We start from the raw sequence: 27,650 nt of genomic DNA on the forward strand, positions 1-27,650 counted from the left end.
TAGTGTATCATCATCCACTGCTGTTCCTTCTTCTTACTCTGGTTTGTGATCCATATTTTCTTGATCAGTAAATATAGTATCGAAATGTGCATGATGATTTGCAGGAATGGAAGGAAGAAGTGAGCGATGATCTGCAAGTCTTTCTGATGAAATAATTACAGGTTTAGTGTACTCATTCGGTAGTCTGGCTGTCGAAAGGTTGAAATGATATTCAATAGCTCTTCACACACTCTTTTTGCAGGTATACTTGATAAGATTCTCCGCTATAAGTAGGTTTAATACCAAACCCAATTTTCTAGTTGCTGAAAAAAAAAAAAAAAAAAAAAAAACCTCCCGACAACTTGGCGCTCAAGACTTACCACTTTATGTGGCAAAACTCTTACATGTTTAAACTGGTCTCTTTACTCCAATGACATCATTTTACTTAATAAGTGTCATATTTTATAAAATATTAACGTTTACTAAGTCTTGAATATTATGTATTCACATGTTTGCTTAATACACACCAGCACCTGGATAAAGAAAGAGAGATGTCTATTGATTTCTTAATGACTGCACAATCGCTTAACCGCTGTCTATAGTTCAAAAAATGTGTTTTAACTGTTTCACATGACCAACGAACTAATATTAATTGACACATACAATAAAATCATCTTGGAAAACGGTTAGCGTACGCGTCTTTGGCGTCGGAGACCCAACTTCGATTCCCGGCGAGAGCTCATGTAGTTCGGATTCCACGTTAATCGGTAGGTCCACGTCTCATATAGCCTCGCTGCTGAAAGTGACACTAAATTCAAAATCAAACCAAAATCATCTTGAAGAATATATACACGAAGAGAACAATTAAAAAACTTAAGATCATGACCCCTTCACCAAAAAAGCCAAAATACGATATAGCTTCATTTAGAAAAGAAGAAGAACAAAAAAGAATTAATATTACAAATGTATAAAGAAACCTAATAATTACTTCTTCCATCTGTTGAATTGTAATGCAACAATGTAATAGGCACGTTAGTATTTTATTATTTTTCATAAACATGAAATGCAAAATATTGGCACTAATAAGGATATTTGTATTAAAGAAACAAAAAATATCCTTACTCTCTAATAGACCCGTTCGGCTTTATAAACTATGAGACATGAAAGTAATTGACTTCAAATTATTTCATAAATCGAATTATAGAAGTTTATTTCAATTACAAAATATTATTAAAAAGGTACATACGAAGTGGAGTTACTAATATTTTACTCGAAAAAGCAATTTCCTGATCATCACCAAGTTGCTTGGATTGTTATTCGAATTTCTTGTTTCTGATCATTTAAAATTATTTTATTTTCTTGTTTAGAGAGTAAATCCGTTTTTAAAGTAATACAATTTGAATGATTTGTTTCTTGCTAATAGCTATTTCATTTTGGCAATTTGAGTACGGAATTCTAGTTTTGTATTTTAAGTGTCTTAAACCTCCCTACCATTCTGTGATATATACAAAATTTCAAACTGTTTCACCTTTAATCATATTTTTGAATTACATGTGATCAATCTAGATGAAGCTAGGGATCAGTTATGTTAATGACATCACGAGAACAGACCAAGATGAAAAATGAGTTTGCAGAAAAGTTAATTGTTCATAATGTTCATAGTTAAAGACATATATATACATATATATATATATATATATATATATATATATATATATATATATATATATATATATATATATATATATATAAATAGATAAAGCAGATATACAGGGTGTTACAAAACTGTGTCACAATATTTTGGGAACAGATTCCCCACATTCAAATTAAAAAAAAAAAAAAAAAGTTCATATGGACCTGTGCTGAAAAGTGGATATTTCGGAGTTATAGGGTGCTGAAAACATGAAACAACTGAATTTTAAAAGTTAATAGCTCCACTACTATGAGAGTTATTGTAGTCGGGTCAAGACATCACTGAGAAACTGGTATGTAAACTATCTAAATATCCATATTTAAGAATGCTTCAGTTTTTGCATACCAATTTTTTAGAGAAGTAGGTGGAAAGTGAACAAGTATTCCCAAACAGTCTTTCTAAAAACTGACTGTGCAAGTACCGAAGGTTCTGAAAGATTGATATTTGAATAGTTTACATACTAGTTCCTCAGTGATATTTTGACCGGACTACGATCGGTCCTACAGTAGTGGAACTAAGGACTTTTAAAGTTCATTTTGTCACGTTTTCGGCATCCTATTACTACGAAACTATGTACTTCCGACCACAGGTCCATATAAACTTGTTTTATTTTTTTTTTTTTTCTTATTTTGATGTGAGAAATCATTCATAGATACTGTCCTATTATAGTGTCGACGATGACAAACAGTTTCAAAGAACCACTTTTGTTTTCATCAGCGCAGTAGAGACAAAGTGCACTACTTTTTCTAAGAGGAAGCAAAACTTTGCTACCTGTTTATTTATTCCTCGGTATGTGTACACATCAGTTAAATGTTTTAAATGTAGTATCAGTTGTCTCTTCCAAAAGTGAGTACTCTTTGTACAGTGCAGGTTTAATCATATTCCCATTTCTCTTCAATTTAAGAAATCCTGAATCGAACCATTTGACATATGCATATACTTTCGAAACATTTACACATTCCGTCTCTATGATTTTTTTTTTTTTTTCGTTTGTTTTCTGTATTGAAATAACTTGATAATGTGATTTGTTCAGCAGCTTAAGTCTTTCTCTCTACACTGATGAAGACGACAATTCATTGAAACTTTTTGTCGTTATCGACACTGTCATAGAATGCTTATAAGTGAGTTTTTAACTACTTTATTAAATGGTAATAATAATAAACAGAAGATCTTAATAAAGAAACGGTATTGTTAGTCTTACAGGTAGAAAGCTTACCATTTTTATTCCCAGTTCCTGTTAGAAATACAGAGTTATTATACATGATAGAAGCGATTTTATAAATTCACTGCAGCTCTAGTAATTGAGATATCGTAACAAAACTCAACAGTAACGTAGAAAAATTCAAAAAGTTTTGTTTGCAGGTGTACTTCAGATTTCTCCTACGAGAGCGCATCAATGAGCAGTGAGGCAAGATGGCGACAGGCGCCGAGAAAGCATTTCATGTTATGATCTCCATGCTCTCTCGACCTAACCCCATGCGATTTTTTTTTTTTTTTTTTTGTGAGGTTATATGAAAGATTCGTTGTTCATACCTCCTCTACCAGCAAACCTGCCAGAACTTGGAGCCCGCATCAACAATGCTTTTGAACTCATTGGTAGGGACATGCTGCGCTGAGTGTGGAAAGAATTTGATTTTCGGCTTGATATGTGTCGAATCACTAAGGGGGCACATATCGAACATTTGTAATTGTTAACAAAAATTTTTGAGTTTTTCTGTGTGTGTGAAAATAAATAAATAAATATATATATATATATATATATATATCGCAATATATACAGTATACAGTAATACAGTTATTATACAGCTGTGAAATCGCTCCAATCATTTATAATAATCCTGTATTTTATGTTGCACTATACTAGTGAGCTAATACTATAGCTAATACTAATACTATATATTCTTCGAATTATTGACCTTCCATTTTTCCTCTCCTCCTGTAACAGTTAGGGCATTATTACAAGACGTTATATCAATAAAATGTTAAGCATTTTAATCTTTATAAATGTCTAAATCGTTGCTTCTCGTAATATCAGTGAAAAATTTAATACTTTTTTTTTTTTTTTGTTGAGTGATTGACCGAATATCATTTATATTGTATTCTTAATAGGTATTTCGTCAATTTTTAATGAGGTGTAGTTTCCGTTACTGATATACGTGCTTAATTTTGAACACAATTATGAATCTAGTTGAATTTTTATCAATAACGTTCCTGGCAAATTCCTCTGATGTTAGTATGAAATATTCTTTCAGCATCAAATTTATGTATATTGCAATGTTTTCTTGTCTATAGGTTAGAGCAAAACATGGTATACGGGAGTTCAGACTTTCCTATCACATTTTATTATAAAAGCTATCCTCTTGAATACAATATATGACAAATAGTACAAGTTTCCTCTAATCTTTGTAGGTTTGTTGTTTAAGTTTAGAGGAGTCCAATGACCATGCGTCTTATAGCATATAGGATAAGTTCCTCCGAATGACCGGGCGGCTTAGAGAGTTGGTGGTTTGATCAACCGGGTGAGATTGATGTCATCTGTAGTGTTATCCTTTTTTATACCAAAATGTTGCTGATAACTTGCCTCTGCGTCACTTGTCGAATATTGTCTATGATGGACGACGTCTTCTTTATTGCTTTCGTCTGTAGTGTTTGTTTACTTCAAGCAAGGGTGGGGTAGAAACACATGGTTACATCCAGCATGGTATAGCTTAGCTCACGAATCTCTGCCGCGATTGACACTAACGAAGAATTTCCTCGAAGACAGATACTTAAGTTACTTCAATAGTATCTGTCTTGGAGGAAATTCTTCGTAGGCTTCAATCGCGGCAGAGATTCGTGAGCTAAGCTTTATGAAGAGACACGTGTAAACTTACAATATTTATAAATGAAATACCTAAGGGATATCTGCAAATCTAAATACTAACAGATTGGAGAAATTATGAAAGAAATGTATAAGAGATGGCAACTCTAGCAATATAGAACCACTTTGATATGACTACAGAAATAAAAATAATATTAGTGGGAAATGCATTTAGCTTTCTTTTCTTTTCTTCCCTTTTTCACACTCATATCTTATTTTGACTTTTTTTGGGGAGCGGAGTCATGATCTTCAGTTTTTTTTTTTTTTTTTTTTTTTTTTTTTGTAAATTCTTCTCTTTATGTATATATTTTTCAAAATAATATTATTGTATATGTCAATTAATAGTAGTTTGTTAGTCATGTGAAACAATTAAAATACCTTTTTGAAGTATAGATAGGGGTTGTAGGCGATTGTACAAATCAATAGACTTCTATTTTTTTTTTTTTTTTCTATCCAGGTGCTGGTGTGTATTAAGCAAATATGGTGAATATATAATATCAAAGACTTAGTTAGTAAACTTCAATATTTTATAAAATATGACACTTACTAGATAAATTTTTGATATTAGTGTCTATTGATCTCTTTAAGAAAGGCTTATATGGTTCGTTTCTCTCTAGTGCTTTTTGTAAGCCTGTGTATTTAGTTTTTAATGAAGTTAGTTTTTAACTAATAGTTTTAAATAAAATTTGTGGTCATTTCTTGAAAGGGACTGTATGTTTCTAGGCTGAGTTTTTTTGTACTAAATTTTCAAGGTAAAAGTTGATCATATGATCTAACACAATAATATATATATATACCTTTGTTTATTTTCGAAGGCAAGAGATACAATAAGATAATATACCTAGACACTTCAAGCATGTAGCCATGCTCATTATAAGTACTAAGGTAAATATATTGTATTATTTTGGGTAAAAATACATTTACTTTTTTGATACTTTTTCCGTTGTCATTTTTTTGAAACTATTTTCAATGCCATGACGAGCACAGGTAATTGCGTTAAATGTATTGATTGTCTCTCACAAGCCTTCGGCCTGCTCCAACATCAAAGGGCGACACATCAAAATAGGTGGGAGCCTAAAGAATACATTATATATTATTTTTATCCTGCACCCATGAATAAAATGAAAGTGGTTGTAGTAACTAAACCATCTCTGTACCAAGGTTATTGAGTGTCGAAGTATTTGGTTATACAAATATTAGTCATTCTCATCATAGGTATTCTGCCATTATCGGCAGGTCACTTCCTGCAACTGAGAAACTTCCATGCACCACGGTCTTCCACTAACTTCTTCGTCTTCACGTACGATTTTTCTGTTTTGATATTGTCCATTAATTGTAGTCTACTTTGCTCCCTCCCTCTTTTTCCTGCCATCATACCCTCTAGCACATTCCTCATGATACAGTTCCTTTTTAGTCAATGTCCCAAGCAGTTTCTCTTCCTCTTCTTAATAATATCTAAAATTGTTCTTTTCTCGTCTACCATTTCTAACACCCTCTCATTCGTTTCTCGCTCGACCCATCTAATTTACTCCACTCTTCTCCACACCAACATATCGAAAGCTTCCAGTCGTTTTTCATCATTTTTGTGTAATGTCCATGTTTCTGGCCCGTACAGTACAATACTCCACATGAATTATTTTATAATTCTTTTTATCAACTCTATTGAAAATCCCACAAAATAGCCTTTTCTTTCTCCTAAAGGCTCCTTCCGCCATTCCTATCCTTGATTTTATTTCACGTTAACATTTCATATCCTTACTACTATCCATTTCATAAAGATAGGCCCCTGACTTCGCGGTGCTGCCGTGACGTCCAGTCAAAACTTATATTGCATTGTCGTACCTCGTTGGAATTGCTGGAGTGTTGTCTTTTTAATACTTAAGACATAAAAATTTTCTTTGTACTATGTAGTGAGAAAAAAATAAAAATTAATGAAAAAGTGCGTATTTTTTCGTACTTTTTTGGTAGATCAATGTTTATAGAGCTATATCTCAGAAAAGAGATCACGTGAAATAATTTCCTGTGTACAATATGTAGATGCATCCATTAACTGTAAGTTGTGAAAAGTTCAATTTTCATCACTTGATATTTTTTGTGTAATTAAAACAAATGTGCGAAGCTCTGATCTCCTTTACCATGGTAGGTAGAGAAACGTACAAAATACTGTTCGAAAATTTGGAAGTCTAGTGTTCCAAATATTTGGAACTATTAACAAAAAAGGGTTTAGTTGGTAGAGTATTTATTTTTTTAAAAAATATGTTTACTTCAACATGTTCTCTGCGTAAGGCGGTGAGCCATGTTGCAACCCAATCTTTAAATTCCCCGCGCTTATATGAAGAAACAGCATACAGTAAATGGAAGTGCGGCAACGCTGTCGTGCAGTGTTGTCGCGTTCAGGAAGCTTGTAGCGCGTAGCCTACTTCATAAGAATGTAATAGGAAAAAGTATTTATTATAACCTTTTACAAATCATAAAAACATTAATGCATGTACACTCATGTCTAAAATTATTGTCGCATGTCTATAAATATGTTGTAGGAATATAATTTGATAACGAATTCGCCTGGTATTTCTTATAATGTTAGTATGTGTATAATCGGCAAAGACATGTAGGCTATGTGGAAAATTTCATGTCAAAAGAGCAGTAAATAAGAACAATAAAACGAAACTAAAATTTTCTTATCCATTTAGCAACATTTTGTTTTACTCATGCTAATTTTCGTATTCTTTTCCTATGAAATTTACCACAAATATACATTTCCCGACTCTATATATAGTATCAGTATTAAAAGTACCCTGCAAAATCATTATCAAATTATATTCTTACAAGAAGACAGTTATAGATATGCGACAATAATTTTGGACATGAGTGTACACATCTCAATGTAATCGAAATAAAACGTTGAAGTAACACATCCAAAAACTCATCTCTTAATCTATTTACTTCATTCACTTTCGTCATGATTTTGTTGACTCATCGCTGCTCCTGCTATCTTCCCTAATATTTATAAACAATTGCTCCATTTCTACCTCAAGATCTATCAGTATACACACTCTACAGCTTACGAACATGTTAAAGGTTAAAAAGAAATGTGCCTTGGCAATCACGTGTTCACCCAAGTTCTGCGATCAATTCCCTTGCCGAATGTACAGTAACACAGAATGGGTCCTTTGTTTTCTTTCAACGAAAGAAAACAATGCAATGAGTAGGTGACGAGGGCTGTATTTGCGTCTAATCACGTCGCACTGATTAAGTCTTCAATACTTCCCTTCGGTTCGTAGGCGTCAAAAACTTACACACGCATTCATATCATATGGGTTCATTGCAATGAGACGGACGAACGGGCATTTATATTTTCGTGAGTATATCTTGTGCTTTTTGATTTAAAAAAAAAAAAAGTGGATATTTCTTCACGAGCGGCGGTATTACAAAAAGAAGAGGCAAAATGTTTAGCGATAATGAAATTGCAGAGCTGATGAATGACTCTGACTCAGACGGTTATGAGTTAGTAATTAATAGTAAAAACATTGATTATTCTGTGCTCAGTGGCGTATCCGGGAGTGAACAAGATAGTAACTCTGTTTCAAGTAAACCTGAGGCTGCACCGAAAAAAAAAAAAAAAAAAAAAACGCGTCATTCCTATTCAAAGGCAGATTCTAATGTAGCTTGGAGCTCTTAGATCTGAAAACAGATTTTCTGTGAAGTGTAAACTCAATATTACATATCAACTAAAGTTGTATCATATAATAAACTTTGTGCGTGTTTTTGTTTCTGTGCAAGTGTATTTTGTACAGCGTGCAATAAGTGAAGAACTGACAAAAAGCAACAAATTTTCGAGGACCATCACATGCAAATCCAAACAAGATAAGAGTTCGCTTTTCTAATTTTGAACACTTGGTACATTTACTGTATATCCTGTTAATTTCTAAGAAATTGGTTTAAATCTGTGGAGACATTACATTTTTAAAATATCTCTAAAAAGTGACGGACAGTGCGTAACAAGTTTAAATACCCGTCCGGCTGAGAGTGTATACGCGTCAGAAAAATGTGGCAACGTAGCACTCCGTATAAACTGCGATAGCGAAGGGCGCAAAGCAAAGAAAATCATAATGTCATATTTGTGATTGTTTATCTTTTAAAACAAGTCAAAACAGTTTGGTTGAAAAAGCTACTTTAAGATCTTTCTAAAAGTTTTTTCAGATTGTTAATACACCGCCGCAATTCAGAGATAATGATGTCTCACTTTTTGCTGAATAACAAGAAAATTACTACGTGTTGAGTAATGAAATTTTCAGAACTTGCAGGTAATATATGCATCTACATATCTTGCACAGGAAATTATTTCATGTTAACTCCTTTTCGAGATATAGTCCTACAAACATTGATTTACCAAAAAAATACGAAAAAATACGCACTTTTTCATTAATTTCTATTTTTTTTCTCATTATACAGTACAAAGAAAATTTGTATGTCTTAAGTATTGAAAAGACAACATTCCAACAATTCCAACGAGGTACGACAATGCAGTATAAGTTTTGACTGGACGTCATAGCAGCACCTCGAAGTCAGGGGCCTATCTTTATGAAATGGATAGTAATAATACTACCCAGGTATCGAAAACTAGTCAGCTGTTCTCTTTTTTTTTTTCCTCCTACTTGTGTATTTGACACCGACCCCTTCGTTCCAACCACCATGGCTTTTGTCTTTCTAACATTTATTTTCATCCTATATTTTTCACAGCCCTTCCTCAAGTTTTCTACATGTTATTGATTTTCTCTTCAGATTCCGTAACAAGTGCCATATCATCTGCAAACCATATACACCTAATCATTCTTCCTCCTACTGAAATGCCGTCTTCATTTTCTAGGCTCTTGTTCACTATCTCTTCTAGGGAGATATTAAATAATGTAGGCAAGAGACAGCATCCCTGTCGAACCTCCCTTCTAATTGCAGTCTCCTCTCTCATTTCCTCCCCTATTCTAACACTTACTTGTTGGTTCATATATAAGTTTCTTATGAGTCTTCGATGTTTCAATTCTAACCCAACTTTCTTTAGAACTTCCAACAGTTCCCAATTCACGCAGTCAAAAGTCTTTTCTAGGTCTGCAAATACTATATATGAATATTAATGCTCAATGCTAAATACGGTTACTGCCTTTGTCCGTTTACAAATTTTAAGTTGCAGTAAAATCGTTACAATAGTTTTTAATCGGCAAATTGGCTGTATAATATTAAATACCCAATAACACAGGTAGCGACATCTGTTAGCTCCAAACGGGCAAGCGATAGAGTAGATAGCGATATCTACTACCGTGACTGTTTATTATTAAGACGCACAGACTGAGGAGTTTTCCTTTTATTATGAGAAGTGTCTGATTGTATTTTCTTAACCTTGGAAAGGACGATAGGTAAGACTTATTTTGTTATTTTATGTTTAATTGGCTTTGTTGCACTTCAAATATGTAAAACTATTTTGTTCTGTTACTATACTTTGTATGTATTGTAATTTCAGTCTATTGGTGAGCCATCCACTCAGATGACATTGAATACATTTCACTTCGCTGGTCGAGGTGAAATGAACGTAACGCTAGGAATCCCTCGACTAAAGGAAATATTGACGGCAACCTCTAAGGATATAAAAACGCCCAGCTCAGAAGTCCCTTTTCTCCTTCACATATCAGAAGACAACAGTGCAGCAGAAGAGCTGAAAGTGAAATTAACTAAAGTGACAGTAGCAGATATACTTGAAAATATTTTCGTAAGAGAAGAGCTGGAGAAACGGGAAAAATCCTGGTATTTAATTATTTTATTTCTTTAATAGTTCTTTCTAGTTCCCTCTTGATTTTATAAGGTGTGGAACAGTGTTCGAAAACTAGCTTATTCATTTTCTGCCGAAGGATTTTAAAATTGCAAAATTTTAGTATCCAAATTTTGTCATTGAAATTCTCTTTTGTTTTAAAACAAACGAATTCCTTATCATAGAGCGAAACTACGGTAGACTTTGAAACTATGTATATTCAACAGTAATAGTACTTCTATAACTTCCGCTTGCAATAGAGGGTAAGATCAAGGATAGAGCCTGTTCTTTCTTCGGACTTTGAATCCATATCAAAAGACATTTCTCGCAGTTTCGTAGTGTTTTTGTTCTAAAGAGATTAATATTAAAACCAGAAGTGGTAGTTGATGTCTATCACTTTCGGTTGCAGTAGAGGGATAAAATCGAAGATGAACCGTATTCATTTCGTACTGAATCCATATTGTAATTAGGGATGCGCACGAGTCGAGTCCAGTCGAGATTTAAGCCTGTCTCGAGAAAATGTTGTCTCGACTCGAAACTATGTTGCTGTCTCGACTTGACAGTTTCTGTCTCGACTCGACTCGAATTTCGAGACGAGACGTCTCGAAATTCGAGTCGAGACAAAATGTACGAGTTAAAATATACGCACACAACAGCCAGAATATTATGACTACCTACCCTATTGTCAGTGTGTCCACTTTTCGCACGGATAACAATGGCGACGCGTCTTGGCATGGACGCAATGATCCCTGAAAGGTCACTGGAGAGAGTTGGTTGGTACACACAGGCAAGAGCGCCGATTTTCCTGTAAATTTGGGGGGCCCATTCAGATGCAGAAGGCATATATATGAGGATTTTAAGATAAATTGCATTCAAATTATGCCAAATATTGTATACTCATAAATACAATGGGGGGCCCGGGCCCCCTCGGCCCCCAGGATCGGCGCCCTTGCCCACAGGTCACCTAATTCCCGTAAATTCTGGGGAGGGGCGATGCGCTCTGAAGTAACATTCAATTACATCCCATCTGTGTTCGATTAGGGGTCAGGTCCGGCGAGTTGAGCGGCCAGCACATCACTTGGAACTTGCCCCTGTGTTCCTCGAACCACTCCATCACAATCATGGCCTTGTGATATGGTGCATTATCTTTTCGAAAAATGCCACTATCGTTGGGAAAGATGGTCATCATGAAGAGGTGTACGTAGTCTGCAAGCAGTGTGTGATACGCCTTGGCCGTCATGGTGCCTTGCTGGAGCTCCACTAGACACATGGATGCTCACGTGAATGTTCCCCGGAGCATAATTAAGCCGCCGCCAGCTTGTCTCCGTCCCACAGTACAGGTGTCAAGGAGCTGTCCCTTGGAACACGACGGATTCGCACCCTCCCATCGTCATGATGAAAAAGGTATCGGGATTCATCAGACAATGCAACGCTCTGCCACTGTGCCAAGGTTTAATGACGATGGTCATGTGTTCATTTCAGTCGTAGTTACCGATGTCGTGGTGTTAACATTCGCACATAGATGAGACATGGGCTTCGGAGGTCCATCGTTAGGGGTGTTCGGTGCACAGTGTGTTCAAATACACTTGTACTTTGCCCAGTAATAAAGTATGATGTTAGTTCTGCCACAGTTCGCTGTTTGTCTTGTTTTACCAGTCTGCCCAGCCTATGACGTCCGACATCTGTAATGAGGTGGGGCGCCCAACCTTTCGACGTTTGGACGTCGTTTCCCCTTGGTTTCGCCACTTGTTGAAGACATTCACCACAGCACTCCTCCAACACCTGACAAGTCCTGCAGTTTCCGAAATTCTTCTGCCGAGTCTCCGGGCGCCATTACAATCTGCCCTCGGCCAAACTCAGATAGATCGCGCGCCTTCCCCATTCTACACACGGCCAGCACTCTCACTGATCTGCATGCACCGTACGTGTGACTGACTAGCAGGCATTCGTCGGCAGGTGACACAGATATCGCCTGGACGGGTTTGTATCGATAGTAGGTTGGTAGTCATAATGTTCTGACTGATCAGTACATAATAAATAAATTTAAAATGTAGGAAATTTTCAACATTCTGATTAACTTGCACGAAATTTCACAATGACAAGAAGCAACTGACTTGGACAAGACAACGGTTAGTTGATGAGGCAATCTTTTTTTCTGTTTTTTGAGGTGTGAACTTTGACCATGCCTTGTGAAATTTTGATGTTTGGTGCTCATCAGGCGCGCTTCCATTTTTTTCTAATTATTCCAGTTCATGATAATTAACAATACATTGTGCAGTTCTAATACATGTTCACGTTTTCATTCAATCCAACTCAAGCCGCTTCAGATACTATAGACTTGTATTTGTTTACGAAGTATTAATTGCGTATTAGAAATACACCCCAACAAAACATTCTGCGTGCTCATCTGCTTAGTATTCAAGGTTTTAATTACAACCTGAATTGTTAAAATGCGAACCTAAGTTGCATTAGATATCTAAGAAGTTCCTATGGATAATTCAAGCACATGCTAATTAAGGTCTTTCTAGCAAGCACTTCTACTGTTCATAAACCTTACGCATTCGAGTAGGAAAAAAAGAAAAGAAAGAAAGAAGTAAAATTGGTAATTTTGCAACCGTGACTCACTCGGGCACCGTGACTTGCTCTTTATCCTCAATGGAGCACGCGTTCGCTGATCTCAATGAGGATCACACTAGTCAAGATTCTCACTAATTCGAGCTGAAGCTTGATATTCACTGTGAAATTCCCTTTAGCTCGATTTCGTAATGCCACACATCCTTTCCTGTTTTTACATTTATCTCACCATTTTCGATTTATAGGGGTGGCCGTGGACTTTTCAATTAAGTTTTTGTTTACATTTTGACCCGCCGCCATTTTGCACAGGGTTGTCGTAGAGAGTCGAGAATTGCTCCATTTTCCTTCATTTTACATAAGCTTTCAAACGATGTGCTATTTAACGCTCCTTGCCATTTGAAACTCTTGATTTGGACCCCGTCTGGGACCCTGCGGGGAACCCTGGTGCAAACTTTTTTACCCCAAAAAAGTGTGCCCGTGAAAATGATAGGATACATGTTCACCGAGTTTTCCACTTACCCAACCGATTCCGAACAAATGACTCGGTTGAAACTGTTCTACCAGGTAATTTTTTGTAGCTTTTATATTACAAACCAGTTGAGAATGCTCCAAGAGCATTGCCAGAACGAATTTAAAAAGAATGGAGATGTGGAGCGGAAAGGATAACTGTCATTGTTCCTAGATGTAAAAGTAAATCTTTTTATCCGCACCTTCTTCTCTTTTTCGCAAAAATTAGCAAAATATCATCTCTCTATGACTTACAGTTCTCGAGATATGGCTGCTTAAATATCTAGAAATTCGAACTTTTTTGGCCAATATCTGGAGAACAGTGGCCAGTTGGCCAGTAGACAGTTAACCAAGGGCCAATATCACGGGAATGGTAAAACATAGAGAGATGGTATTGCTGGTAATCAATCCCTAATAGAATGCTAAACATTTTCGTACCGGTATTAATTGGTGCCAACTGGCTATTGGCCAAACCACTGGCCAGTTGGACAGTGGCCACCGGTTACTATTTGGTACCAAAATATTTACCATCCTTTTAGATATTGATCAACACCAATATGATCTCTCCGACTTACGGTTCCCGAGATATAGATCCTTAAATCTCTGGAAGTCGGCCATTTTTTGGCCAATATCTCGGGAACGGTAAGAGTGACGCGAAAAATTTAATCACTTTCTCAAATAGTTCTTGATGCTCTGTCGAATGCAGTGTTCAAAATTGAAAAAATCGCAAATAACAGACACACAGACATAGATAATTCAGTAACAAACTTTTAAAGTTCGTTGAATATGTTGTAACTCACGATATCCCGCCCGATGACACGTATAACTTCGGGATTCGTCTAGTTATAACATATCAAATGCGAACATAATTGTCTCGTTTGGTTCTAAGTGGAGTCACTGCCGTGTCAGTAAGCATCTGCCTTCTTCAAATAACAAGTTGCAATATCTCGAATTGTTTTCTTGGTAGATATTTCTGGTAAATACAATAATTTATTGTAATACACGGTAATTCTAGTCTAAGATACACGATAACGAAAATATGGCATTATAGACTAACATAATAATATGCAAATGTTACACTGGAAAATAAAATCTTTGGAAAATCGCAAAGAGAAACCTGACATTCATGTTCACAGTTATTCCTCATTATTTAATTTTAATTATTACTTCATTATCAACGAACTCAAGTTCGTTACTGAATTCTCTGTCCGTCTGTCTGTTATTTGCGATTTTTCAATTTTGAACCGTGCATTTGATAGAGCTTCAAAAACTACCAGAGAAAGTGATTAAATTTTTCGCGTCACTCTTACCGTTCCCGAGATATGGCCAAAAAATGGCCGACTTCCAGAGATTTAAGGAGGCATATCTCGGGAACCGTAAGTCATAGAGAGATCGTATTGGTGTTGTTCATTACCTAAGAGGATGGTGAACATTTTGGTACCAAATAGTAGCCGATTACCACTGGCCAATTGGCCACTGGTTTGGCCAATGGCCAGTTGTATAGTGGCCACCAATTAATATAGGTACCAAAATGCGTACCATCCTCTTAGGTATTGACTAACACCAATATAATCTCTCTATGACTTACCGTTCCCGTGATATTGGCCAAAGATGGCCAATTTCTAGCTATTTAAGGAGCCATATCTCGGAACCCATAAGCTGTAGAGAGATGATATTGACGTTGATCAATACTTAAGAGGATGATATCTATTTTGGTATCAAATAGTAACCGGTGGCCACTGTCCAACTAATTAATATCGGTACCAAATTGTTTACCTTCCTCTTAGGTATTGATTAACACCAATATCACCTCTCTATGACTTACCGTTCCATTGATATTGGCCAAAAGTTGCCAATTTTTAGATATTTACCGATTCGTAGCTCGAAAACCATTAGTTGTAGAGAGATAATATTGATGTTGACCAATACATAAGAGGATGGTAAATATTTTGGTACTAAATAGTAACCGGTGGCCACTGTCCAACTGAACCACTGGTTTGGCCAATGACCAGTGGCCACCAACTAATATTGGTACCAAAATCTGTATCACCCTCTTAGGTATTGATTAACACCAATATCATCTCTCTATGACTTACCGTTCCAGTGATATTGGCCAAAAAATGGCCAATTTCTAGATATTTAACGAGCCATAGCTTGGGAGCCGTAAGCTGTAGAGAGATCATATTGGTGTTGATCAATACCTAAGAGGATGGTGAACATTTTAATACCAAATAATAACCAGTGCCCACTGATTAACTGTCTACTGGCCAACTGACCACTGTTCCCCAGATATTGGCCAAAAGGTTCAAATTTCTAGATATTTAAGCAGCCATATCTCGAGAACTGTAAGTCATAGAAAGAAGATATTTTGCTAATTTTTGCGAGAAAGAGAAGAAGGTGCGGATAAAAAGACTTACATTTACAGTTTTCCTTTCCGCTCCATCTTTCCATTCTTTTAAAGTTCGTTCTGGCAATGCTCATGGAGCATTCTCAACTGGTTTAATTCTGTCAAGCTGTGTAGAAACGCTTTTAAAATGCATTAAAATTATAAATGACAAGTTAAAGGTGCTTTTGCTGAGCGTACCTTGTAGGGGCCCCCTCAAGTCTGCTCCCCGCACCGCGGGGTCTGCGGGGCCTTTATCGCCGCCACTGGCTAATATGAATAGATGTCAGGCGAGGACAACTAGCGGTATTTCCCATATGATCAGACGATGACTTATTTATGGCACGAGCCATAATAGAAGGCGGCATGGTTGAAGACACTATACCCTCTCAGTAACCTAAATTGCACGAAAATTTCCAAAGCAGGTTCATTGACGTGTGTACCGCATGTTGCCCACTTTGTCCAAGAGTGGGATGGTTTGTTTCTAACTTTTCTACCAAAAAGCATTTGTCTGGAATGGTGTTTCGGAGACAATAAAATAAAGAAAATATACTAGGCAGAGAGAGAGCAGGGAGGAAGGAGTGTACCAATTATTCCTTCCTCTAAACCAGCGTTTCCCAACCTTTTTCAACTTGCAGCACACTACGGGTGTAAGATGGATTCTCGCGGCACACTTATAGATATTATTATTTGTAAATATAAAACACACTGGTATTTTTTTCTTTGATTACTGATCTCCTTCGCACAGAGAAGAAAGCTCAGTCATTGGGGTTTCCTCGTGGTAAATCACTATGCTCATTTTTCATTCTAATTTAAAAACAGAAAACAATTGCTATGAAATGTTGGACTCAGGTTATTAAAAATACGCTTCCGTTTTCGAAAACTGTATCCAACCTTATACTAAGAATGAAGATCACTAAATAACGAACGAACAAACAAATCTCTTTTACTTTTAAAACACAAATGTAGGTAATTTGTCGAAAGGATGGAATGATATTTTAAATTTTCAAGTTACGAAATAGTCTGCAACAATAAAGAAGCAATAATGGTCATAACAATAACAAATAATTTTTTCAACATTAGAAATGTACAGAAAAGTAACACGATATGAAACTTTAAATTGTAGTTCATAGTAGAGGCTCGTAGTAATGTGCATTTTCCATAAGTAGAAGCTTTGCTTTGTTATAATTAAATATAAACTAATTATTTGCTGAGCAAAACTATATTTTCGTTAAAATTCAATACCCTAAAAAGGAACTGTTGTATGTATATACGTTTGTACAGTTATCCTTTATCACATAGTGTCTGATGAAGCCAAAGAGTTAGTTGGCGAAACTGTAACACGTGTTGAATTTTAACGAAAATATATAGTTTTGTTCAGCAAATAATTAGTTTATAAGTAATGTGCAATAGAAATATACATTTTCCCCTACGTTTTGCAATTTGATTGCTATAGAATTATTATTATTTTTTTTTTTTTATTTCCTCGCGGCACACCAGCGGCCCATTCACGGCACGGCACGGCACACCGTTGGGAAACGCTGCTCTAAACTTTCCTTTGCCTTCTACAAGAGAATGACAGTTCTTTTTTTTTCTTTAATTTCCATTTTCTGCCTAGTCCTTCTAGAAAGCGAGGAAGGGCTGGAGGATGTGAAAAAAAATTGATGGATTTCAGAACAAGTTTATCTCTTGTTTGTCTTGATTGCTAACAATATTGTTTCTCCATAAACTAGACATTCCTCATGCCTCCATTCAAAAAAACATTCTGTTGCATAGACATTTTTGCATGCTATAAGCATATATCTTAAATAAAAACATAGAATATGCTGAATATGCTCTTAAGCACTAATATATGCATTAACCTTTGAAATATGCATTTATATGTACCATAAAATTTCAAATTCGAGCTTATTATCGTTGTTAGAAGCCCCTACTTAGTCTAACAGAGATGCATATAAGCAAATAAAATATGCATTTGCATGAAAATCTGATGTCTACTCATTACCAACCTTGTAAGTAGCATGGAAGCACAGTGCAGAGTATGCATCACTGTCTGTGGTAATGACAGAATTTTGTAAGGACCACTTAGTACCTTATGTAATATCTGAGGAGACATCATGAATCGCAGTGGTTTCAGTGTTGACTTTGAATAAAAGTGTCATTTTTTTCTAATCATGTGTTTCTTTGTATTGCTTTCTGTATCATACTTTCTATGCATGGTTCAAGTACCACCAGTCTATGCCACTTCGGGTATACAAAACTTACTTTCGCAAGTGACATAGCACGCGGAATTTACTTTTAAGAGCTGCACAACAGTGTATACCTAGGTACATATACTAGCAGATGTATCCGAGTTACGTGAGGAAGAATAAAGTTTAATGAATAAAATCCCAGAAATTTCAGTATTATACGAAATAACTTCTTTCCTCCTCTAAAAACGGGAAAGCTAGAATACGTGTTTGCTCATTCTTATTGAGGAGCTTATAATCAATAATTCACGTCTCTGACTTAAGTGAATCCTCACATTCAGCATTATGTGCTTATAAGATCTGAAGTTAGAGCAGTATAGGAATTACTGTTTCTTACTTCATGAATAAAGTGTTTGCATCCTGGATTTCACACCTCCAACTCAGGCCTCCAACCATAACTTAAAACAGGGGAGGGCAAGATAATTTTGGGCGGCTAACTCGAAATGAAATCTTTCAGTATTACTTCACGTCGCACGATTTTGCCCTGTAAGCCAAAGAAAACAGTGACGTTGAGAATGAATGAAATGGTGGAATGGAGTAAGTGGGAGGAAACTAGAGAACCACGAGAAAGTCCACTTGGCACCAGCTGGGATCGAATCAGAGTCCTCACACACCAAGATAAAAGCTGTGCCACTGAGTCACAGCGGACCCGGGGCTAGGTCGAGTCCACTTTACGTTCAACGATTATGAAGCCTTCGAAATGCATTAGACAATTAGCTCGATTTGATAGTGGACTATATTAATAGTTTCTGTAAATTTAAAACTGATTGCAAAATGAATCCGTAATATTATTAGGTGAATATAAAAATAGCACAAAACAAAACTATCTGGCATTGTCATGACAAAAAAAAAAAAAAAAAAAAAAAAGATAATAGCGTTGCAACCAGGAGAGTAAAATGAGAAGTGTATTTATCTCACAGTGAACTGCTTTAAAGCCAAGTGGTCTAACTCAAATTTTAAAGTTTCCAAGAATGAAAGTTGAAGTTCAGTATCTCATGAAGAATCCATTTTTCTTTTATGTTGGAAACCAAAACCATAACTACTGTATGTAGTTTATTGTTTTATTTAGTGTTTGAAAAACTGCTTTTAAAAAATACCTATCTATAGAAGTGAAAGGTACCTGTACTAGTTCTTCGCATCCAAGCAGTCCATTTATTGTAATATACTATGCAAAATAGTCTCGTATCATAATATGTGATGTACAATAAATGTTACATTATATATTATCCGTAACACGTGATTGGGGAAGCAAATAATCCAGAAGCAGGGCCGGATCCAGGATTGTCTGAGGGAGGATGCACCAATAACTAATAAAATAACCAATCACACTGAAACTCTTCAGTGACATGTGACAATATTCTTTATCCCTGACAATACTGATGCATAGAACGGAGGAAAGTATTTAAAGAGGGTCGTAAGTGATATGCACGAAAAAAAAAATTCTTCTTTCCTCCTGGCTTCTGTTTTCTTCCCTACTTGACAGATGCTATATTGTTTTGCTTGGCGAATCCTTTTCCTTCAACCGTTTGGAAACCCTTTTCCTTAAACTTTTGCAAAGCTCTGCAAAGCAATTGCTGCGTATAGTCATTATCTTCAAACAGACTGACAGTGAAGAACATAGTTTAGTATTTGTAAAAGTTATTAGTAATTTTTTGTGAATATTAATTTACATTGAAAAGATAGGGCGATAGCAACGCCATCTCTCATCACAGAAACAAACGTTTTGTGGCTTTAGACCATCCTTAAGCCCCAAACGGAAACATGATGGCAGAAAATTTCGGAAAGTGTTGGCATTTCCACTGCTAGCTTCTCATTTTAGGTAGTGTATATTTACAACAAAGGAAGGGGGGGGGGCACGTGCACCTTTGCACCCTTCCTAAATCCGGCCCTGTCCAGGAGTTATGTAGCCCTATTGGTTCATGGAAATAAAAACACAAAAGTTATAACTATTCTAAATTACTATAGACTGCCAATTGCTCATTCAGAGAATTTATGATGTTCACTTTATTGCAATGTTTTTATACAAACTAATCTGATTTTCACGAAGCTTTGCACCCCTTGTAAACAAAGCAGACTGCACTGCAGAAATGTTGCCAACTAATTAAACAAAAAATGTTATACGCGTATGCAATTTTGTGCTAAGAAATGAATAAACAAACTGAAGGGGGAAAAACAATGAGATTAAAAATAAAATGGTATGGGCTTGTGATAGGAGAAGCAGGAACCATTTTCTCTCGTTTGCAGTGGCGTACGCACTGCTCTCCTGAATCTTTGAACTACTATGTAAACGCAGACACGCACCAGGAGGAAGAAGGGCAGAACGTTGAATTTCTTCTACCAGTGTAAATTACAACTAAAATTTATTATCCCCACTCCTAACGTTTCTTCTAGCTGAGAATCTACCTAAAAAGTTAGGATTCAGAGCCACCATTACATGATGACTTAGTGTTCCTACTAGCAGATCTATGGTTGGATGCATGGATTAAAGTTTATCGTCCCCTTCAACAACAAGGTTCTATGAGATTTGGACCTACAGCCGAACGAGTGATCCGAATTACATGAATTTCTTCCGGAAATCGAACAAGGGTTTCCCGCCCGACGACGAGTACGCGGATCATATAGCCACAAAGGAGTTAATTATAGATATAGAAACATGTGCAGTTGTACTCAAGACTTCTATTCAAAATTGAGCTCTTGGGGGTTGCGGTGGCTCAGTGGAAGAGCGTTCACCTCTGGCACATGGGGTTCCTGGTTCAATCCCAGCTCGCACCAAGTGAACCTTGTGGTGGACAAACACCATGTGCGTGGGTTTCCTCTGGATCCTTCAATTTCTTCCCACATCCTTCATTCCACCATTTCATTCATGTTTTCATCATCACCGTCTCCTTTAGTCTAGCCTGCATAATCGTGGGACGTAAAACTCAACAGATTTTATTTCATTTCATTTCAAAATTGAGCTCCTTGTAAGTTTCCATTACAGGCGAGCGAGTGTTTGGAACCAGCAATTGTTCATTCTGTAAGAATTTGAAAACTACTGAGTTTACTTATTTATTGAATAGAGAATTAATTATTTTATTTCCTTTGTTATATGTAATAAAATACCTATGAAATATATTTGGAATCCTCGTGACTTATCCTTTCATTTGATATCTAATAGAAAAGTTACGCCATAAACTAATATCAGTCATGAGAGTATGAAAAGACTATCGACATCTTATTCAACAAATTCCAAGAAACTTTTTAGATTCTACATAGGAATAAAGACACATTATTTAATTTGCACATAGTACCTCCTCTTAATTTCACTGCAGCCTGAAAAAATAAAACTCAAAAGTTATGAACATTCCTATCCAATATTATAAAAATTCTTAAATGTTGGAGATTCCTTTGTACATTATTTCATTTCTGGCACCGAATATTCGGTTTTTGCATCTTTTAAATGGTCATTTATTCTAATCGCATTTTAAAAAGGCGATATACAAATTATAACTGAAAAAAATTAGCCTCATATTACTTCGTAATGAATCACTAAAACAGGTTTTATCCTCTAACTTCTCTCTATCCCCTCCCCCACCCTCTCTCTCTCTTTCTTTTTTAATTGACTATTTCCTCATCTCTAATAAAAGGTCAAACAAAGATCTGAAACACTATAAGGAACTTATTATCTTCAATAAGAACAGCGAGTTCACTTGATTTCTCTTTTTCATTTTCTTAGCCCATTTTCATGAAATGACACAACTGTTTGACAACCATTCTTTGTGAAAAACTGAAAAATAACCATGAGTTAGCAACATTGAAACTGAGACTAATAACAGTTTATTCTTCCATGGGCAAATAGTACACAACAAATGCAACGTATTATGGTAATTAATGTATTGTTAAGGCACAGTAAGAACATTTAGGATCCGACTCAAAGTATGTATCTATATGGGATCGAAATCTTGAACCAAAATTGAATTTGTAAGAGAAAACTGTTACAACAAATGACAAAACACACTAAGTGCGCGCCATAATTTAAAGATGTCGCCCAAGGAAGCCAGCAGGTTTCCTGCTGCTCCGAGTTATTCTGTTAAACATAAACAAGGCAAACCCGTAAGTGTAGAAGAAAAGCAAATACTTGATCAAACGATATGAACGTTGTTCAATTCACTTGAAGAAAATTAAGACCTATAATAGCTAATTTTCATGTTCTCATAGGATATTTATTTACTTACTTTCTAGTACTAAAGTTAGTATTTGTACATTCGCATGCTATACAATGTAAGAAAGCACATCAATAAATTGAACTTAAGGGGGAAAAGTACCATCTATTTTTCATGGATATGCGTAATGATTTATGTAATAGGAGAAAAAGAAATAATCTCCCATAATGATAAATATGCTTGCTGTTACATACCAGCGCCATCTCTTTATCGTTCAGTTGATAATTTGAATAGCAGAAATACATGCACGTGCTGCAGCAAAAATATTGCGGGAAACAGACGAAACAATTTTCTCTTCACCAATCAGCAAATAGTCGTGCGCGCAGTTATACAACATCAAGTTACGCGGTTTGTTTTTGAAAGGTGCAAAGGACTGTGAAAAACGCTTTAGATAATCAATTATTATTATTATTATTATTATTATTATTATTATTATTATTATTATTATTATTATATTTGAAGTACAATAAATATCACGATATTAATTATTAGTTTTAATTAACTGAATTGAGCTGAAAATTAAATCTTGATCTCGAAAGATTAACTATTAAATTTATGCGTTCTCTACCTTTCTAAAGTAATAAATGCTGGAATTGGTTTCAAGGCTGTTCCTGAGTGAATACTTTCTTCATAATAATATTAAAAGTCATAGAAAAATTTTCGAGACATTCGAGTCGAGTCGAGATTTTTATGAGTTGTCTCGACTCGACTCGTGTCTTCCAGTCGAGAAATACGTTTGTCTCGACTCGTCTCGAATTTTACAAAGTGTGTCTCGACTCGTGCGCATCCCTAATTGTAATGTCTCTTGGTAGAGTCAATAATAGTCCGGGATTAGCCCTTCACCAATTTTATTATAAAAATAATTCTCTATGGAATAATTAACAAAGTTTCTTTGTAAAGATACAAAATATGTGTTTCATTATTGGTCCTCAGCACACGTAAGGTGGCTTCGGTTGATGAAGGTTGGAATTAGGTACGTACGGGTAACTCTTGTACCCAATGCAGCCTCAAGGGTTTTATAAAGGTATCTCCGAAACTATGGGAGACGGTTTATAGGGATTCTTTGACCAAAGCAGCTCCCAAACGTAGGTTGTGATTAGGAATCTCTTTCGCCCAATACAGCTACCAGAGATTATGTGGGTAGGAAAACTATTTTGTCTAATGCTACATCAGGAGCAGGTGTTGTACGTTAAGTGATCAGTAGAAAACTGATAGTTTGGTCCTCTTCTGGTTTTCTTTTGTAAGTGCTTTCTGGGTGTTTCGTCCATCTTCGGATTCCGCCGACGCGGCTTCGTATCTTTCTGTTTTCTTCCGTATCGTCTACTTTATAAATAATAGCACGTGCTTTACAGTTATACCATGTGGTTAAAGAAGTAATACACACGGAAAGGTGGGGATCTTTACAATAGAGGAAAAAACTCCTTGTCAATATCAACTAACTTTTCTCACTATGAGGATGATTAATATTGAAATCGAAAATTGTTATTTTTACCACTTCAGATATGAGTAGACTGAGGAAATGGAACCTATTCTTGGACCAGAATCGATTTAAAAAAAAAAAAAACTTAGTTTTCATTCTATGTCGATCAATGCGGGCACGGTGACTGAGTGGTTGTGCGCTTATTTCTGGTGTGTGTGGTCCCTGGTTCGATCCCTGACCAAGTAAGTTTGTGGTGGACAACATCGTGCTCGTGGGTTTTCTCGGGGTACTCCCGTTTCCTCCCATTTTCTCATTCCACCAATTCTTCCACCATCATTCACTTGCATTAATCACCGTCTCCCTTAGCCTAAAGGACACAATCGTGAGACGTTAAACTCAAAAGGTTTTTTTATTATTTTTTTATTTCTATGTTAATCAAAGTTGAAACCGAAAATTGTTAATTTCTTCAACTTCTGGTTTCAATTGATAGTTAACTTAGTAGTTGGAATAAATTGTTGGAACGTTGAATTAATTCCAAAAACCGACTGTCGCTAAATTTTGTAAGAGTATGGTGAATAGGGGTATGTTAGAAATGGGGCTGGCCATCGACACGTTAGCGTAAAAGACAAATCACTTTATTCATTTATGTTGTGGGTCCAAGTAAATGGTAACGTTGCATTTTCATTCAACATTGGACGCATAAAGAGTGTACAGCGCAAACGGCTCGTCCGATTTAAAAAGTTCCTTCAATTTAGATTGAAAACATCATATTTGGAAACGGTTTCCCCTTTTACATTTTGTTGTAACTCTTATAACAACGGAGTTACCCTATGTCACGGGACTTTTGAGATACCTTGTATAAACTTAAGCCACAATGTGCGAAAACTAGGCTAAATTGTACATTTCCTACATGCATTTTGAATTGAAATAAAGAACTTGTAGTTCGTTAAAAAATATAATTTCTTTTGAAAGTAGATATATCAATATTCAGTAATTTGTTACATTGTTCAGACCTAAGGGCTTAGCTTTGAACTCGCAGATAATAACTTATCTGAACAACTTTTCACTTTTAACACAATGATTTTTATCAGTTACGTCACAATGAGCAAATGTAATTTGCTGCGGCATCTGAATTACGCGTTAGGTGGGTGAATCAATCCATTTTTCCTGTTGCAACGCGTAGTAGGCACGCCTAAGGTGCAATCATCAACAAATTATTATCAGCTTGAGTTCTGCCAGTGATAGTGTGGTTCTCGTTAATTTAACTCAAATCAGGGTAAGTGTGTTCTCTTCAAAGGGCTCGTCCCTTCGTTGTATGTGGTATGCTTGCAGGGTGCGAATTACCGGGGGGGATGAGGGGGATTTTCCCCCTCAATCACATTTTGTTCCCCCCCAAAGAAGTCAGCTGAAGTATCCCCACCGGGGATGCTCGCTTTCCCCCTCAAACTATGCTTAGTATAACTCCAAATTTCACTGATTTTTGTTATTTCTTGTAAATTTAATCTTCTAGCTGTATTTCGAAATGATCGATTTAAACTGTTCAGTTTTGGTCATTTCTACTTACCACCAAATTACCCACTATTTTCAACGTTGTTTAGGAGAACTATATTATTATGACTACGGTTGTTACTTGCAACTGTACCTTCGTACCCTTCAGTTCGTCATCGTTTGTGAATTTGAATGTACTAATTGCATATAACAAAGCCACATATAGATTTATAAATGTTCTTAGCGGTTGGCCAAGAAGAAGTAAACAAATAGCTTCTTCTACCATACTTGGCGAAGTTCGGATATGTCATATTCATCCTCTATATTTGTATCGATTATCATCTTATTTTAATTTTTGTTATAACATGTTATTTCATTTTCCATCTCCAGTGTACTCTTTGTTAGCACATGGTCTTCATTCCCTAGTAGGTTGTGTGTATGCAACTCAAAAGTTGCACTTAATTTGTGATAATTAGCATAGTAATCACTGCTTTTACAGTTTACGGAAATGAACTTTTGAAACTGTACTCAAAATCTGAGATATAGGTACTCTCTCGTAAGTATATGTTAACGTACACGCTGGGGGATACGCTCCTAGTGAGCAGACATGTTAATGAAGGTGATTTTTAAGTGAATAAGCGAATAATTCAAGATTTGTTTCAGCATTTGTTAATACGACTGGTTCTCCGTGTCATTGTCCGTATCTGTATAAGCATTTCAACTGGAGTTTTTTTTTTTTTTTTTTTTTTTAAGTTAACCCTTCATTTTTCCATTTTTTCGCTGTACAGTTTGCTGTCCACGCAATTAATGTTGTCTGAAAAACTTCAGTGTAATGCTTTACTTTATTTGAATAACGTAGCCCATAGTGAATCAACTCATCTTCAACCTAACAGTAAAGTAATTTTTAAGTGTTGACTTTCCGTGCCCATCACGGAATCGATATTTGGAGAAAAAAAAAGTCGTGATGAGCACAGCTTTAGCGGGAAGTAGAAGCACAAGTTTGAAATTTGAATTGAGAGGTTTTAAATATTTGGCCTTCGATTTGACCTTGATGTGAGAAATCGGGACCAGCAACAATCTATTTCTTATTTGATAGGCTAATATCTAGATTTTCTTTTAAAAAAAAAATGTCCGGTTTAACTGATAATTTTAGTGGTTTTCACAAGACTGAAGTAGGTTTCTTTTCGCAACCTGTATGTATTAATGCAAAGTGGAAGCTTTCAATATGAGTGGAAAAATTAACATATGCTTGTGATGATGGCTATCGCTCAAGCCGAATTATTAACTAAATAAACCTTAGAGAGCTACAGGGACAAGAGTGAGTACAACATTAAAACACGTTCAGAAAGGTTTAGTGGGGTGTGTGTATGTCAGACAATATATATGTGCATAGTTATTGTCGGTAGATTTATTAAATTAATAAATCTCTTATTTATTACAGATGTCACACACACACACACACACACACACACACACACACACACACACATATATATATATATATATATATATATATATATATATATATATGGGGGGTAAGGCATTTATTGTCTCATTTTGAAATTTGAACCTTCAGACTATGTCCTTTGGCCTAATGTTATCCCCCCCAATATAGATTATCTAATTCGCACACTACTTATGTGTCTTGGTTTTTTGAAATGATATTGGATGTAATGTCCTGACGTGGAACGTGTGTTAAACTGTGTTATTTTCTCATTATTGTGGAACGATGGCCAAGAAATCAAGTTTGAGATTTAGTGACTGGGTTCATGACATAATTGTAATATCACAGGAACTTAGTGAAGTACAGTTGCCAACAGTTTCATCTGTCTTAAAATACTTTTGATGAGAGAGAGAGATTAGAAGAGAGCTCAATGCTCAGGAGGATCCATCTGCCAAAGACATAGCTAGATCAGTTGCCAGGAAAGTAAACCAGATTTGGAATAAGGCTTCGATTAGCGGAGATGCTATCTTAAGTGAACGAAGAATCATAGCTCGAATATTGGATTATCATTCAAAAGTCCGTCAGCTTCAAATGTTGTTGACGAGGACAGCGAGTGCTTCTAAGGTGGCTGATTTTCAGAAGATGGCTTATACTACTTTGTTTGATATTGCAAAGTGCAAGTGTGTCAATCCACTTGTTCAGTGCAAATGTGAAAAATGAATTCAGTTTCTTCCTTGGAAATACCCTTCTTGATTGACGAGTGCATTCAAAGAAACATATTTATTGAAAGTTTAGACACAAGAGAAACTAAACGTTGACAAAACCAGATTTGTCGTAACGAAGAAAGGTCTAAATCAAAGGAAAAACATTAAGTTAGTGGTGCCTCAACTTTTATCGCTGATTGATTCCCAAACGAAACTGAAACTGAGACGAAGGAAACCTCGGACTCATAAAAGAAGTAACGCACTTCTAAAAGACAAAAAACGTCCACAGAACCTTTCCAGCAAATGAAACTGAAACATGTAACGACCCTTTCCTCCTAGTCCCGCCACAC

General features: G+C 35.9%; 1 protein-coding gene across 4 annotated transcripts in view; it reads left to right on the plus strand.

Moving 5' to 3' along the window:
- LOC145671309 (DNA-directed RNA polymerase I subunit RPA1-like) overlaps positions 1-27,650 on the plus strand; it is a 267,751-nt gene that overhangs the window by 176,035 nt on the left and 64,066 nt on the right. For all 4 annotated transcript variants that reach the window (XR_014128501.1, XM_081740285.1, XM_081740284.1 and 1 more), the window contains one exon: positions 10,045-10,325. Coding sequence is in view for 3 of the 4 variants with exons in the window: in XM_081740285.1 (XP_081596411.1) it covers positions 10,045-10,325 (281 nt within the window). In the remaining variant the exon portion in view is untranslated. The remainder of the gene's footprint in view (positions 1-10,044; positions 10,326-27,650) is intronic.

This window comes from Thermobia domestica, chromosome 15 (assembly GCF_964235325.1).
Source record: "Thermobia domestica chromosome 15, izTheDome1.hap1.1, whole genome shotgun sequence".
Lineage (NCBI taxonomy): Eukaryota > Metazoa > Arthropoda > Insecta > Zygentoma > Lepismatidae > Thermobia > Thermobia domestica.